The 14277-nt window shown below is 44.6% G+C and overlaps 1 protein-coding gene and 1 pseudogene across 1 annotated transcript; both read right to left on the bottom strand.

Moving 5' to 3' along the window:
• Positions 1 to 201: 201 nt before the first annotated feature.
• Positions 202 to 4118, bottom strand: LOC117850235 (uncharacterized). Its single transcript, XM_034732042.2, has 7 exons — positions 3486 to 4118; positions 2824 to 3063; positions 2085 to 2174; positions 1423 to 1572; positions 1191 to 1315; positions 660 to 789; positions 202 to 562 (listed from the first exon to the last, which is right to left on the bottom strand). The coding sequence occupies exons 1-7, from the start codon at positions 4017 to 4019 to the stop codon at positions 437 to 439; spliced, it is 1395 nt and encodes a 464-aa protein (XP_034587933.1). The 5' UTR covers positions 4020 to 4118; the 3' UTR covers positions 202 to 436.
• Positions 4119 to 6642: 2524 nt separating this feature from the next.
• On the bottom strand, positions 6643 to 13997 carry LOC117849043 (uncharacterized; annotated as a pseudogene).
• Between the last annotated feature and the right edge of the window lie 280 nt (positions 13998 to 14277).

Raw genomic sequence — 14277 nt, 5'->3', positions numbered from 1 at the left:
TTCCATATGAAAACTAATTTAATTTGGATATGAAAACTAATTTAATTTGGTAAGTTTTGTGTACGATACAAGGAATACAGCATACTCATGACACTATTCAACTGGGTGGATGTGGTTACCTGCTATACATTGCACAAGGTTACACGCTATACGTATGTAAAATTTGTGGTATAGGCATATAATCGTGAAATCGATGAATGGTTAATGCAAGACGCAAGCTTTCAAATTTATTCCATAGCGGGTCAAAACATGGGGCATCAAATGAAATCCCACATTACAATTTCTTTTTAGGATTATATACAGTTTGAGAAGATATCTACATGGCTACGAAAATCGTCCAATATATACAATTTTTTTAAATACATATATACAGTTGTATCGTCTTCTCGAATGCACATATATACAGATGTATGAGCTCCAGGGGAGACGTCACAGGTCAAAACTCAAAACCACCGTTCAGTTGAACAGATAAAGAAGGCATGGCCATGTTGTCAAGGGGTGTTTCCAACGTGATTACTAGTCCCGAACTGCCGACCTGACCATTCCATTTGGATCGTCCAAGCTGCCAGAGCACCACAAGAGGGCATCAGTTAACAATGAGGCGTGTGCTTAAATAAGAAGCAACTTATTATACATGAGAAAAGTGCTGGAGCGCGTACAGAAAGGGCTGTGAAAGCCGAGGGATGTCTTGAGCAAGAGAAACCACACATTACATTGAGCTCCTCCTTCAATGAGTGGACAAACTCGGCACGTATTCCAGGATCACTTCCTCCGAAAGTGGGGCAAACACTGTTGCATATAGTTGCATCAATTTGTTCAAAAGTGACCAAAATAAAAATAAATTTGGAAAGAAAGGTTCAATAGAAACAGAATGCCTTCTAAAGACAGCATGACAGCAGTTAAAACTCTGGAAGCAGTTAAATAGCTAGTCATGTTTCTGCTCATTGTTAAAGGTAAAAAACAAGATCAATGAACACACACTCAAGTTGGACTCGATGGTAGATCTTAGACCTATATATCTGCCAAAGCTTTCCTGCCAATGAAAATATTAACACAACCATCCATCCAACAAAAAGCGCGCACTGCACTGTGCCTAACAGCAGGCCACCTTTTTACTTAGCTGCTCGGTAATAAACTCACTTTTCTTGAAAAGAAAAAAAACAATTATAACTTTAATTATGTTTACCTACCTGACTTGAATACTGGGCCTCACCATAAGGCCAGACTTCTTCCATGCTACAGCTTGTGCAACTCCAACTGAAAGGGAATTGTCAGGCCATTGAAACATTGGGGTAAACCTAGTTCCTTGTTTGCTCTGCATAAGAAATGGAGTAGAAATAAGAATGGCAAGCAAAATAATTAGGAACAGATCTCAAGAGGATTAAGTGATGCTACAGGTTGCATGTTAATGCTTATACTAACCTTGAAGGAGAAGCTCACTTTTGTTTCACCAGGGCACTTTCCATGAGCTTGGAGCAATCCACCAAATAAAGGGAAGAAACCACTTGCTGTTATTCCCTCACCAGCAACATATGTCAATTGTCCATTTGGAAATTGCACATCCATGAAAGACTGAAAAACAACTAGAAAAGCTAAGAAGCATTAACGAAAAAAATGTCACAGCGCAGCAGTGAATTATACCAATCATCGTGCTTCTACAAAAGACCATGTCACAGAAAAGAAACATTACATTCTTCATGGGCTTCAATGCTACCATGTAATGCTATGTTGCTCTATAAATCTCTATGTTTAAAGTCAATTACCAAAGCCAATTACATCAGCCAGTGATTTATGGGGAAAATCCTACAAATGTAATGGAAACATATATCCCTTTGATAGCATGACAGCAACATAAAATGAGAAAGCATGCTAACCAGCTAACCTGGTACTAACTTCCAAGCATCAAGTGACTGTTCTTAGTATATCGAGTGACAACAGGAAAATGTCTATTGCATTGTGAATTTGCTATACAATATAACTGAAATCTGATAGCAACCAGAAATCGGATAAAGGAGTTGGAATGGAGAACAAGAGAGCAAAAGGTGAATGGGAGAAGGTGAAAACGCATGTACAAGTAAACTTACACAAGTTACAGGGTTGAGGCACATCATTGACATCAGCATCCATTTTCTATGTTTTGACCAGATAGCTGGGCACAAGGAGTGCATTCTATTCTGCAGAGCACACATGAATTTCAGTCAGGACATGTAACACAGAACAAGCTAGCACACACACACTTGAAGTGCTTAAATAGGCATGACCGCATGATTAGTACACATTAGGGGTGTTCAAACCAGTTTGTGCCAAACCAGCCCGCACCTGCTGGATGGGGGAAATGGCTTAGCAGAAATTGACATGCAAAATAATACACTGCTAAATTATTCAAAAGAATACTGCATGCATGACTCTGGCAATAGGACCAATATTTGATAACATAACTAGTTTATATAGATATGGATACAGAAGTAAACAATGAACAGGTGCATGTTCATCTGTAATGTTCAGAAAGAATATAAGGCACGCAGCTGGGGTAAGCATAACAATTGCAAGTATTCGAGTGTAAATAACTGAGAATCGAAGATTGTGGTACAAAGGGGCAGATAGCATTCCAGAATCCCTAATAATATGCTATAACTTGCATGTATGAACTATCATCCATTGGACCAAGAAAATATTCCATTTGAGATAGAGATTCAAAGCTCATGGTCTATAACAAAATAATCAAATAGGCTGTGTTCATAAGCCAAGTGATGCAATAAATATAAATTGAACAGGCATGTAAGATGAAAACAACATTAAACCAAAAGAACGGGAGACAAGTACCTTGCGATCATAACCATACCAAAGAAGGTGTTGCTTTGACAGATGAACAGGCAAAAGAAGCGTAGAGTCTCGAACAAATAGTAAATGCCCCACTTGAATAAGGAAAAGAGGTGAACTATCATTTCCAGAATTTAAACTGCCATGTGATGACTCTAACCTCCAAAGGTCTCCACGTGCAACTACTGAACTCTCAAAGTCACGGTGCCTGGTGTTGTAAGCTGCAGAGATGTTTACAGTTCCCTGTGCCAGGTACAAGAATTTGTATTTCAGGATTAAAAAAGACCATTTAGTTTCCAACCCATCTGCATGACTAAACGCAGGTATAGAGAAAGAAGTATCACTTTTTGATGCAGCAACAGCATAATGAACTGCATGTACTGCTAAGTTACAATCATGTAGTCATAATATGATAAAACATGTATAGCCTATTACAGAAATTGAATTTATGATTAGCACAATTGCACAAGCAATTGAAGCGCCAAAGCTTTCAAAAATATCAACGGGATATGATGGTTCACGTAAATGAAACATATACCCAAAAACATTACTGCAAAATCTAGCTCCAGTACATGTTTTAGAATAGAATCGTGAGGTTACTGTGACAGAAATGTGTCGATTAAGCCCAATTGATCATCCAGCTCAACCCAATCTATCACACATACCTTAGCATTCTTAACGTTCTCCAATGTCCCAATTTCGCATCCGAATCCGTCTTCCTCCTCATCCAACCCGTCAGCACCTCCAGCCCCAACCCCGCTCGCGCTAGCTGCAGTGGCACTTCCAGTGGCCGCCGCCGCCGCAGCCGCTGCCACCTCGAGGGACCCTATATCTGTAGCCCTTTCCAAAGCACGGAACGGCAAGGGCACGGGAACTTGGCGCGCGAGCTGCTGAACCGCAGCGCCGAGCTCGTACCCCGCCTGCCCGAGCCGGCCGCCGATCTCGACGAGCGACGAGACGGCCACGGCGGGGAGGTCGACACCCCCGCGGCGCACCCCGTCGACGAAGGGGACGACGGGGAGGTCGATCTCGAAGGGGATGGCGAGCTTGGGCGGCAGCAGCGCCGGCGGCGACCACGGGGGCAGCTGCGGCGGCTGCGCGTGGAGGAGCAGCCCCGAGAAGCCCTGAGCGAGGCGGTCCGCGAGGTCCTGCCCGTGCCGCTGCACGCCTACCCACGAGGCCTCGAGCGAGATCTCCATGGCGGATCCGATCCGAGCCCCCCGAGCCCGTAGGGCTTCGAGGGGAAGGAGGAAGAGGAGGATTCGCGAAGCGCAGGCGTGTGGAGGGGAAGCGGCGAGTTTAGTGGTGGACTGGCGGTTATGTGAGGATATTGGGAGGGGAGCACGACAACGGCTTGCTTGCCCTCGACGAGACGATGTGGATGGATGGACGGCTGGATATCACTCACGCCCCGACCGGGTGGGACCCAGCCCCACCCGCCCTGTCCCTTTCAGGTCTGGCCTCCTGGCAAAACCGCTAGAGCGGCGGGGTTCATCGAACCCATTCATCTCCATCTCCCGTCGAAGGGAAATGGATGGAAATTCAGGGTTAGGATTCCGGGGCCTTCGGGATTTGGTGGTTATCTCGGCTGCAGAGGAAGCTTGGGGCGGCTTGTCAGCCGTTGGTGGAGGTGGAAGAGATGGCGAAGCGGAGGCGGCGAGGGCGCTGCTGGAACCGAGCGGCAGGGGACCCCCTGGGCGAGGAAGCGGTGGGGGCGTTAAGAGATTAGTGTCGGCGGCGGTGAAGGCCGCCGAAGCTGGCGGGGGAGCTTGGGAGAGGGACGGACAAGAAGGATGCGGTTGCGCATGCCACTAGAGCCGGGAGGTGGGAGTGGCTTGTGGGCGGCGGCGGAGCTCATCGGAGCTAGAAGGGAGGCATGGCGTGACGGGGGAGCTCGGGGGATATGGAGGAAACAGGCGGTATCGGGGGAGGCAGAGAAAACGAGGAAACAGGCAGAGCAGCAGATCTAGCAGGGTGAATCTAGCTAGATGCCTTTGCTAGGGTCAGGCCTCTTGCGCATGGCGGCAAGCCAGCAACATATTGGTACCAGACGTGTCATGACTAACCGTTTGCGATCGACAAAAAGATCCATATTTCTCATCTATAGCATAATGTATTTAGATACATATTTGCTTGTTTGTGGGTAGGCCAATTCCTGCATTCCAATTGTCCAATCTATTCTATTCTTCCGTTAAACAATTAATGAATGAATGAAACAATTGCTTAGTGGTGTGTATGTTTCGAATGTACCATTGTACTATGATGATGGAGATCTTTGAAAAATGAAGAAGAAAATCAAGTTTTGGAATATTTGTGGGAATGTAATTTTCTTCAAATTTTTTTTAGTTTTTTCAATTGAAATGTCTTTTTGAACAACTTATCTTGTAATTATTTTGTTGTACAATGTTTCTTTTTTTATCTTGAATGAAAAAAATTAGCTTGGGAATCGGGAATACCCAACCTCCAAATCCTAGCTCCGCCACTTACCACTATTGATAAACTGATGGAGATGGTCATACCAATCGATGGAAGAGATGGGTCTGTACCCCACGTCCGTGTTAGCATCCGCAGCATACTAAGTCTATTCCAACATAGACGTGCTGGTAATGGTAACCATTGAGTCCTTGACTCAGCTGATGGATCAGGTACTTGAACTCGCGTGTGCAGTTGTCCCGCCAAACGCTCCGCACTGTGACCTCTGATATCTTGAATTGGTTGGCGGCGGTGGAGAGGCAGTGCCCGTCGGCGTGACCGTCCTCAGAGAGTTGGTCGACGCCGGCATCCACGGCATGCAGTATGGCCATCCATGGCGATCGCGTCGCCGAACGCAGCATTGTATTGGGCGGCGGCGGAAGCCGCGGCGAGGTGCGCTGTAAGGCAGTGGCCGTATGGGGAGAGGGGGTAGCTGATCGGTGCGAAGGTTTGGCTGTATGGGCCGGGGCATCCTGTTCGCCGGACGCGGCGGCGGCGTTGGTGAGGTACCCGGAATTCCGGACGCAGCCGCCGTGTCGGGGAGCAAGCCGGACGTGGCGTCGATGAGGAAGCCGGACGCGTCGGTGTGGAGGTAGGATCCGGACGCGTCGTCGGGGAGGTAGGAGCCGGCAGGCCTGGGCCTCGGGCAGGGCGAGCCGGGCATCCGCCCAAAGCGGTTTAGAAAGGTCTATGAATTAGGACTAAAAACAATACTAGCATGATAGTAAACAAAGTAACAAATAAAAAAAGTTTTGCAATTCAGTAACAACTTGTCACCGCGAAACACTCTCTGCTCCATCCTTTGTAAAGTGGGCTATGAACCCAAGAGTATTAATCAAGTTTTCTAATTCGCTAGCACTCAACGTAGCCTGCATGCGAACATTGTACTTGTGCAAGGCTACGATTAAAGCTACTACCATAATAGATTGAAAAATCAGGCTTATTTCCCCTGTTCCTCTCATATTTTCACACAGTTGTTATACTATCTAGACTAGTAAAATACCCGTGCGTTGCTACGATAAAAGATTGTTTTTCAAACTAATAATATTTTATACCAACACAAATACTGCCATATCCTTTTTTTTTCCTTTCGGTTCCCGATAACAACTATATCCAGCATTTAACATTTCCTAAGTTTAAGAAGTTTTGTAGTGGCTACTTGCTACCACACATCAATTCTAACATCCAAGAGCGAAAACATATCACATTCACTTTAAGCAGTACTCCTATCAGCTATATTGTTTGCTTGATATTTTCACCATTACCCAAAGAATGAGATGCCCCAGCCATCTGATCGTGCAATTTAAGCAGAAATACCACACCCGGTAAGAACTCATAAAGTTTGGCATTCTATGCTTTCAAGGATCACCTTCGGTTTCTAGCACTCGTGGCTATTTTGGACTCCCTTTGGAGCCTCTCTTCAAGGATTCTAGTCCTCTCAGCAGCAGGTGTTCTTTCTTTTTCCAATTCTTGTTGGTGCCTCTCTTCAAGCATTCTTGTCCTCTCAGCGGCAGCAGCTCTTTCATTTTCCAATTCTTGTTGGTGCCTCTCTTCAAGTGTTCTTGTCCTCTCAAGGGCAGCTGCTCTTTCATTTTCCAATTGCCTACAGGTGTGATCAAGTAACAAGTATACACGATTACACATTGTTGTTCAAAGGGCCAAAATTCTGTTAAAGAAACTTTTGAGGAAGCTCACTCCATTAATTTGGAGTTCTTTGCCTTTAATTGGCTTATGTGAGCATCATATCTCCCCATGATTCTTGTAGTACTCTGGAATACGTGTTAGAAAATTACAACCAATAATAGTCATTACCTTCAATCAAACTCGTGGAAGAAATGTGTTTACCTTATTGAACAATGCGAGAATATCTCCACTCAAGTTATCATCATCCTTACAATCATCCTAGCATGGAATGAGCTGCCTGCCATAACCGAGGTATTGGTCATTTGTACAGCTGGTGCTTGTCGCTGGTACTCAGTACCAGAGGTCGCTGGAGGCCCAAAAGTCTATGAATCTTGCCTGGGGGCTAACTGATCATGGGCAAGGGCAACCATCTCCTCTGGGATAGGTGGTGGTTGCCACACAATCAAGGCTCCAGTCTCCGCAGAAAGATGGCATGCTGAGTAAAAGTCTCGACACCTGATTATTGACAAAGCATCTCTTCCAACAGGAGCAAGATTCTGAAAAAAGAATGCAATTTAAGGACTATAAAAAACCAACCCAACCTATGAAAATTATGGAGAAAACGTACAAAGTTACCAAGATAGAAGACTCATAAACTGATTGCTTAGCTACCGAAGCCTCATCAGCTTCATTGATCACCTCAACCTCTATCTTCTGTTGCAGTGGTGTAGTTCTTCCTCCTATAATGATATCCACCACTGAAGAAATGATTGATTCAGTGGAAACCTTTTCCTTCCTCTTCTTGTTCTTGTAGCATGAAATATCACTGACCTGATGTGTTGCAGGCTATGATCAGGTCTATCAATTATTCAAAGCAACATCTTAGATTGTGCTTTTACCACAAAAAAATTGCATTAAGGGAATTCTAAGTTCAGGGCTACATGTCAATCATCTAGTTGATAATATAGCAGAAAGGGGCAGTAGAGCATTGTCTATTGCTGCAAAGGGATGGCAACCAGATATCGATAGAAGTGTATCATGCTTCATATTACATCACAAGCAATAGTTATCTACTTTACACACAGGAACTTAGATGCATCATGCTTCTGAAGGTCCAAAGGAGCTCACAATTTCCTTTAGTGAAATATTAGGAGTTACTATGGGTTCACTGAAAAATAAGGAAGAGAGCAGGAACAGAAAGAAAGTAACCAGCTACAATCCACCAGGTCAAGCAAAACTGCAGACTACGGACAAAAATGGAGAGAAGAAACAAACAATACCTGAGCTTCTCCAATGGAGCAGGGCCCAAAAGAACGTTGCACGTCGGGCATTTTGTATCCCCCTTCGTCAACTTGTCATATATGCATTGCCTGCAAACTGAACAAAGCATGCTATTATTGATGATCGAAGAAATGGAAGTCCAGGATGTTTACGAATTGCTAGCACAACAGCTCTATAATTCGTTTCATGACAGCGCTACGCGATGGCATTGAGCAGCTAGGACTGGGTGACAAGACACTCGCGCACAGATCGAGAACCCTCTGCACTCATGCTCAGCTGATCTAATTGCGAGTTGCGACTGATGCGCACCTGACCACTGCCCAGTGGAAAGCCCCTATTACAGTGTTGAAATCAAATGGAATCCAATCGATGGCAGGCGAACTAGAACTGGTCAAGAAGGCCATTACCATCCCCGTCCGCCGGCCACGGCCAGGACGCCCACATCTGCAAACTTTTGGGGAACGCCACCCCCAGAAGAGGAAGTAGAGGAAGTAGCATTTCGATCGAGGATCCCTGATCCCATCAGCTTGCGCGGAGGAGGCGGGGGAGCGAGCTTACAAGCATGGAGGCACTCGGAGATGGAGGTGGCGTCGCGGAGGAGGCCGCCACAGATTCCGCAGCTGAGGCACGGCGCGACGGTCGAGCAGCACACCACCACCAAATCCGGCGCGGGGCGCGGCTCGGAGGGAGGGGGAAGCGATTACCGTTTGTTTCAGTTTAACCCCCTCCCTTACTTCTTCTTTCCACCCGAGCCACCAATTTGTTAGAATTTGGACCGCGGGTTGATTCCAGGAAAGTTGAGGGGCTTCTTTGAAAAATGACCACGACGGTCGACTGTTGCAAGAAGCATCCTCGCTTTCCTCTTTTTTCCACCCGAGCCCCCCTATATTCAGAATTGGACTGCAGGTTGATTCCACAAAAGTCTGAGGGGTTTTCTGCAAAATGAGCGCGACGGACGAAAATTGCTGGCAGAGACGTTACTCGCTTTAATAATAGGTATAGAATATGTATTAATATCTATGTCTACACTTTGCTTTGAAAGAACTAACCATGTATACATGTACTAAATTCTATTAATGTATAAAAGGACATATAGTGGTGAGTATGCCCGAAGATTTATTAGCTTCTGCTTCTAGCCCTCCATAAAATTTTCATAAAAATATGTTAGAGAATTAGTACTTATTTTAATGATGGTTGAGGTGAAAATAAATTTAGTATCCACAAGTATATATCGGCAGTAGCAAGCAGCAAACATCTTAAATTTAATTAAGCATTTATTTTGCACAATTATACAACTAAAAATTTAAGTGAAAAATTTAAATTACAAAATCATCAATATATAGTTATATGCCTCGGATACATGATTTAGACTTCACAATTTGTGATAAATATCAATACGTAAAATTGATACAAATGCCCCACATAAGGTCCCTCCTATTTTGCCCTAGGCCCGTGAAATGCTAAGACCAGCCCAGAGCCGGACGCGTCGTCTGTGATAGGAGCCGCCGCAGGATGCGTCGTGGTGGTGGTAGGAGCCCATGATGTAGAAATTGGAGCCTGCGAGGAGGAGGTGATGTGGTAGGCAGCGTCGGCGGTCCATTGAGGGGATACCTTCTAAACTTTAGAAGCTATCACATTGGATTGGATGTTTGATACTAATTAGAAGTATTAAATACAGTCTAATTATAAAACTAATTGCACAGATAGAGTCTAATTCGCGAGACAAATCTATTAAACCTAATTAGTACATGATTTGACAATGTGGTGCTACAATAACCATTTGTTAATGATGGATTAATTACCTTTAATAGATTCGTCTCGCGAAGTAGACTCCATCCGTGTAATTAGTTTTATAATTAGCTCATATTTAATCCTCCTAATTAGCATCAAACATCTGATGTGAATCTGCTAAAGTTTAGTACTTCGTATTAAATACTCCCTGAGGCAGGAGGTGGGGTTGGGTCGTGGCAGTGGCAGTGGCAGTGGGTTGTTTCTGACTTTTGTGACGAGGTTTGAGTTCCAAAATGAAGAGGCTGCTTGCCCGTTTGCCTGGGTTCACTTCGAACCGAAATTTCAAAACAGTTACAACCAGTTGTCGGTGGTGACATGACATGGCAGGCATGACACGCCGGAGATGGGCCAGAGTATAATAATGAATTTATGCGTCGACGGCCACTAAAAATTCAGAAATTGCAATGTAGGTGCGGAGTTGAAATTATATTAAGAAAAAGAAAATTTTGTTAGTGCTCATTAATAGCGCCTTTTTACCCCTGTTTATATTCAATAATGACATGGATTTAATATCATAATCATTGATCATACTTAACAATTGGGCCATTTTCGCATATACATTGTATTTTGAAGGATATTCAATTTTCGCGGTAATTTGGACTATAATGAGGAACAACCCCGATGAAAACGAAGGCCAGAGGATCCAAAAAGAGCTTAGCCCGATCAGCCTATGGAGCCCAAGCCGATCGGCCTATGGGCCCACGGCGCCCATTCATGCTCACCTTTAACGTGCAATCCTCCAAGAAGACATAAGGACTAAGTTTTGGAAGATATGGCAAGTTGATCTCGGGATCAAAGCGAAGCATGTGAAGATTTGGAAGGTTATTAAGAATCATTCTTATCCCGAGGTTATCATCGAGCCAAGACCACATGTAAGTGAAAAGAAAACTTCAGAACACCCTAGAAGACTTGGGAACAAAGGGATGTGCGAGAGGCCAAAAGGAAGGGCCAGGCCAATCGACCTGGACCCACCCAAGCCAATCGGCCTGGGCCAATCCTGCCCCCCCCCTCGACTTCCTATTTCAACCACGGCTCCCCCAGGCTATAAATACCCCCATTCTCCATCGCCACGAGCATCCATTCGGTGTATTCATCGCCAAGCTGCATAGAAGGAGAAGGAGCCTGAGGGACATCATTACAGAGAGCCGAGGGCCATGCAATTGTCTAGGGATTTGCCTAGCTAAGCCGTAGCCAACATGGTAACCCTGCGAGGAACATCCACGTCGGAGTTCTAGAGCTACGATCAACAGATCAAGGTAGGATCTTGATGGAGATCTAGTGATGTACAACCATTCATCGTGAAGTAATAAATATGTTCCGATTCTCTAGCGATCAAAGTGCCCCCTTCTATGATTTCATGCTTTTATCAGATTTGTTTGCTTTCAATCTATGATCTACGATAGATTTCTTAGAGTGTTTATGTGGTCGTGTTGACTAGATTTGCATACCTGATCTACCGATGCATGTTCTTTACGTTCGTGCCCTTAAACTACCTGTGTAGAGGGGGGTCGTGATAGGGTCTACTTCCATGTAAGGTGGGGTTTTCGAGAGTCAGGCTGAAGATGTTGATTAAAGAGCCTTTGAATGAGAATCACATCTGTCTTGCTTTGCTATCTTGCTTAGAATCATAATATATGCATAGTCTAGATTGCTTTTGATTGGTTTGCTATAATGCTATTTGTTTGTACATGCTAGATTATATTTGAAACCTTCATAAATCAGATTCATGGTGACAATGCTAGTTAAAGTAGTTCTTGCAGTAAACGTTCCACATATTGATAAAGCTTGAAGGATTACTCTGAGGGAAGAGCTACAACTGATCCGTGCGCTTGCGGTTCATGAATTGGCATGCTAACTCCATTAATTATCACCCGGGTATGAATTTACCTTTCCAATATGAATGCAAACCAGTTTTGAACTAGCATGTTACCGAAAAATGATAGGACCCTTTGCACATAAAATAGTTTTCGAATGTGTTTCTAATATAAGAAAAATATTTTAAAAATTATAGAGATGTTAGGGCCACGAATTAGTCAAACTTATTAAGATAAGTGCTTATAATATATAAATGCTTAATTAATATAATACTTAAGCACATTTTCTTAATTAAGAATAAGTAAATTTAATTAGAACAGTAATACTTGTTACAATTATTTTAACTAACCATGTATGCATATAATACATATACATGTATCGAATAGGCACTTGATACATATGCTCGTAATGTGCGTGGGTGCATTTATGCATAACCATATATGCCTATATACACATATTTATTTTGATAAGATTTACTATCAATGTTTATTATACTTAAAATAAATTAGTGACACGCTTGTGCATTGATAAGGGCGGAAAAACTTTGTACGAGGATTATTTGTTGTATCTAATATTTTAAGTAATTATTGTGTTAAATAAAATGTCCGATTCAAAGCAAGCATAATCTTTTACATATTGTCTCGGTCATAACACATGGAAATATCTATTACAAGTTCATAGTTTTACTATATAGAGCGTGTTTGGTTGACCTCTATCTGATTCTGATTCTCTATGTTTTTGAAGCTAATTCTTTGAGAGAAGTGATTATGTGATTAAAAGTTATTGTCTTTGATTCTCTAGCATAAACTCGTACAATTAGGATGAAGAATCACTTCACAGAACCAGAAGAAACTACATTGTTTTAGTTCCCATCCTCTTTGATAGGTCCATAGACTCGAGGTCCCCAATAGAACCTCCTTCCCGCAGTACTTGGCCCAACAAGAGGTGCGGCAACGACATGTACCTGAGCCGGCCCAGCAGCGCAACACAGGCCGAAACCAAGATCCGACCAGAAGGGTCCAGTCGGCGGTGAGACCACAGTCCGACCCCGACCGAGTTCCCCCGGGCGGGGATGTGCCGTACCGACCACACCCCCCCCCCCCCGACTGGTACGGCCGGGGCCGACTAGGACAATCGATCGGGGACGCCCACTTGGTGTGGGCCTAGGGAGCAGGTGGAATGGATAAGAGGAAGCGCCCAGGTCAACTACCGTATGAGGAACCATACCGCACCACGCCCTGCGCACGCCCCGCATAGTGCCGCCGCAGTCTACCCGCTACAACGGAGTGGCCTGATGAGATGAACAGGGACCGAGGACGACGGCCATACTGTACCCGACGACGTGGGCCTCGACAAGACTAGGCAGCGTCTGCTCTCTCTATCTATCTCTCTGACTTGTAAGGCCGTCCCCTTGCATTATAAAAGGGAATGGGCCCTCGCCGTCTGAAGGGGGGTTCCATAGGCAGACACTTCCACTCATTTCATACGCGCACACACTCTTGAACACATAGTGCACGTCTGAGCTCCCAGTTACTCTCTCCCACTCGGACCAGAGCACGACCAGGTCTTGGACACACCTTCTTATCCCTCTCTTGTTTGTACCCCCACTGCAAACTTTGAGCACCTGGGCTCAGGAATATAGTCGACCGACCAACCCCGACTGGACGTAGGACTCGTTGCCCAAACCAGTATTCATCCTGTGCTAGGCCATATCCGATCTAACGCACAGCAAGACTACAATATTTACTAGTCGGTCAGATTTCGTACCGACACTCTTAGTTCATTTCAGAGAATCGCTTTACAGAATCAAAAGAGAATCACTTCTCTCGAAAAAGCTCCTGCTGGATTCAATAGAGAAAGCTATGAGAGCTCTACCAAACAGGACCATACTATAATATCTACAACTAAAAAACCTCCAAACCGTCGTCGCGCCTCCCGCTAGTCGTCCAGATTTGATCTCGTCACGAGGCATGCAACGCATCTGCCAACCGGTTTTTTCGGCCAGGCATACTAAGAAACGGTTTCCAGGGACGGTTGAAACGGTATTTGCAGGGGCGGGCGTGCTACTCGCTCCTAGCTTTCACAGTTAAAAATAGTTGTTTGCAGGAGCGGGTAAGGTGTCGGCCCCTGCAAACCATCTCCAGGGGCGGGTGATGGGGTGACCCGCCCTCATTTGCAGGGGCAGGCCACCCCATCACCCGCCCCTGCAGATAGTATTTCAGGGGGCGAGCCATCCCATCACCCACCCCTAGTAATTGTTGACGCTCGTTATTGACACACTTTTAGTGCTATTTGAATAGTATTTTCATGCATATTCTTATACTAACCCACCACTTGGCACCTGAAATAACCACATGTTCGCATATGTGTTGTATTTTGGACCATATTGCAAAATCACAGGAAATATGATATAAATGAAGGGTTTTTCTATAAGTTGGATTTGGACCTGAAATTTGGACAACACAATAAGTCTAC

The sequence above is a fragment of the Setaria viridis genome, chromosome 3 (genome assembly GCF_005286985.2).
Source record: "Setaria viridis chromosome 3, Setaria_viridis_v4.0, whole genome shotgun sequence".
NCBI classification, from domain to species: Eukaryota; Viridiplantae; Streptophyta; class Magnoliopsida; order Poales; family Poaceae; genus Setaria; species Setaria viridis.
The sequence above is the reverse complement of the archived record's forward strand: the minus strand, read 5'-3'. Positions and strand labels throughout refer to the sequence as shown.

Coding starts and splice junctions, on each gene's coding strand:
- LOC117850235 (XM_034732042.2), bottom strand. CDS start 4,019: ATGGAGATCTCGCTCGAGGCCTCGTGGGTAGGCGTGCAGCGGCACGGG. Junction 2,175..2,823: donor GGTATGGTTATGATCGCAAG/GTACTTGTCTCC, acceptor TGTGCTCTGCAG/AATAGAATGCACTCCTTGTG. Junction 1,316..1,422: donor AAGTGAGCTTCTCCTTCAAG/GTTAGTATAAGC, acceptor TTTCTTATGCAG/AGCAAACAAGGAACTAGGTT.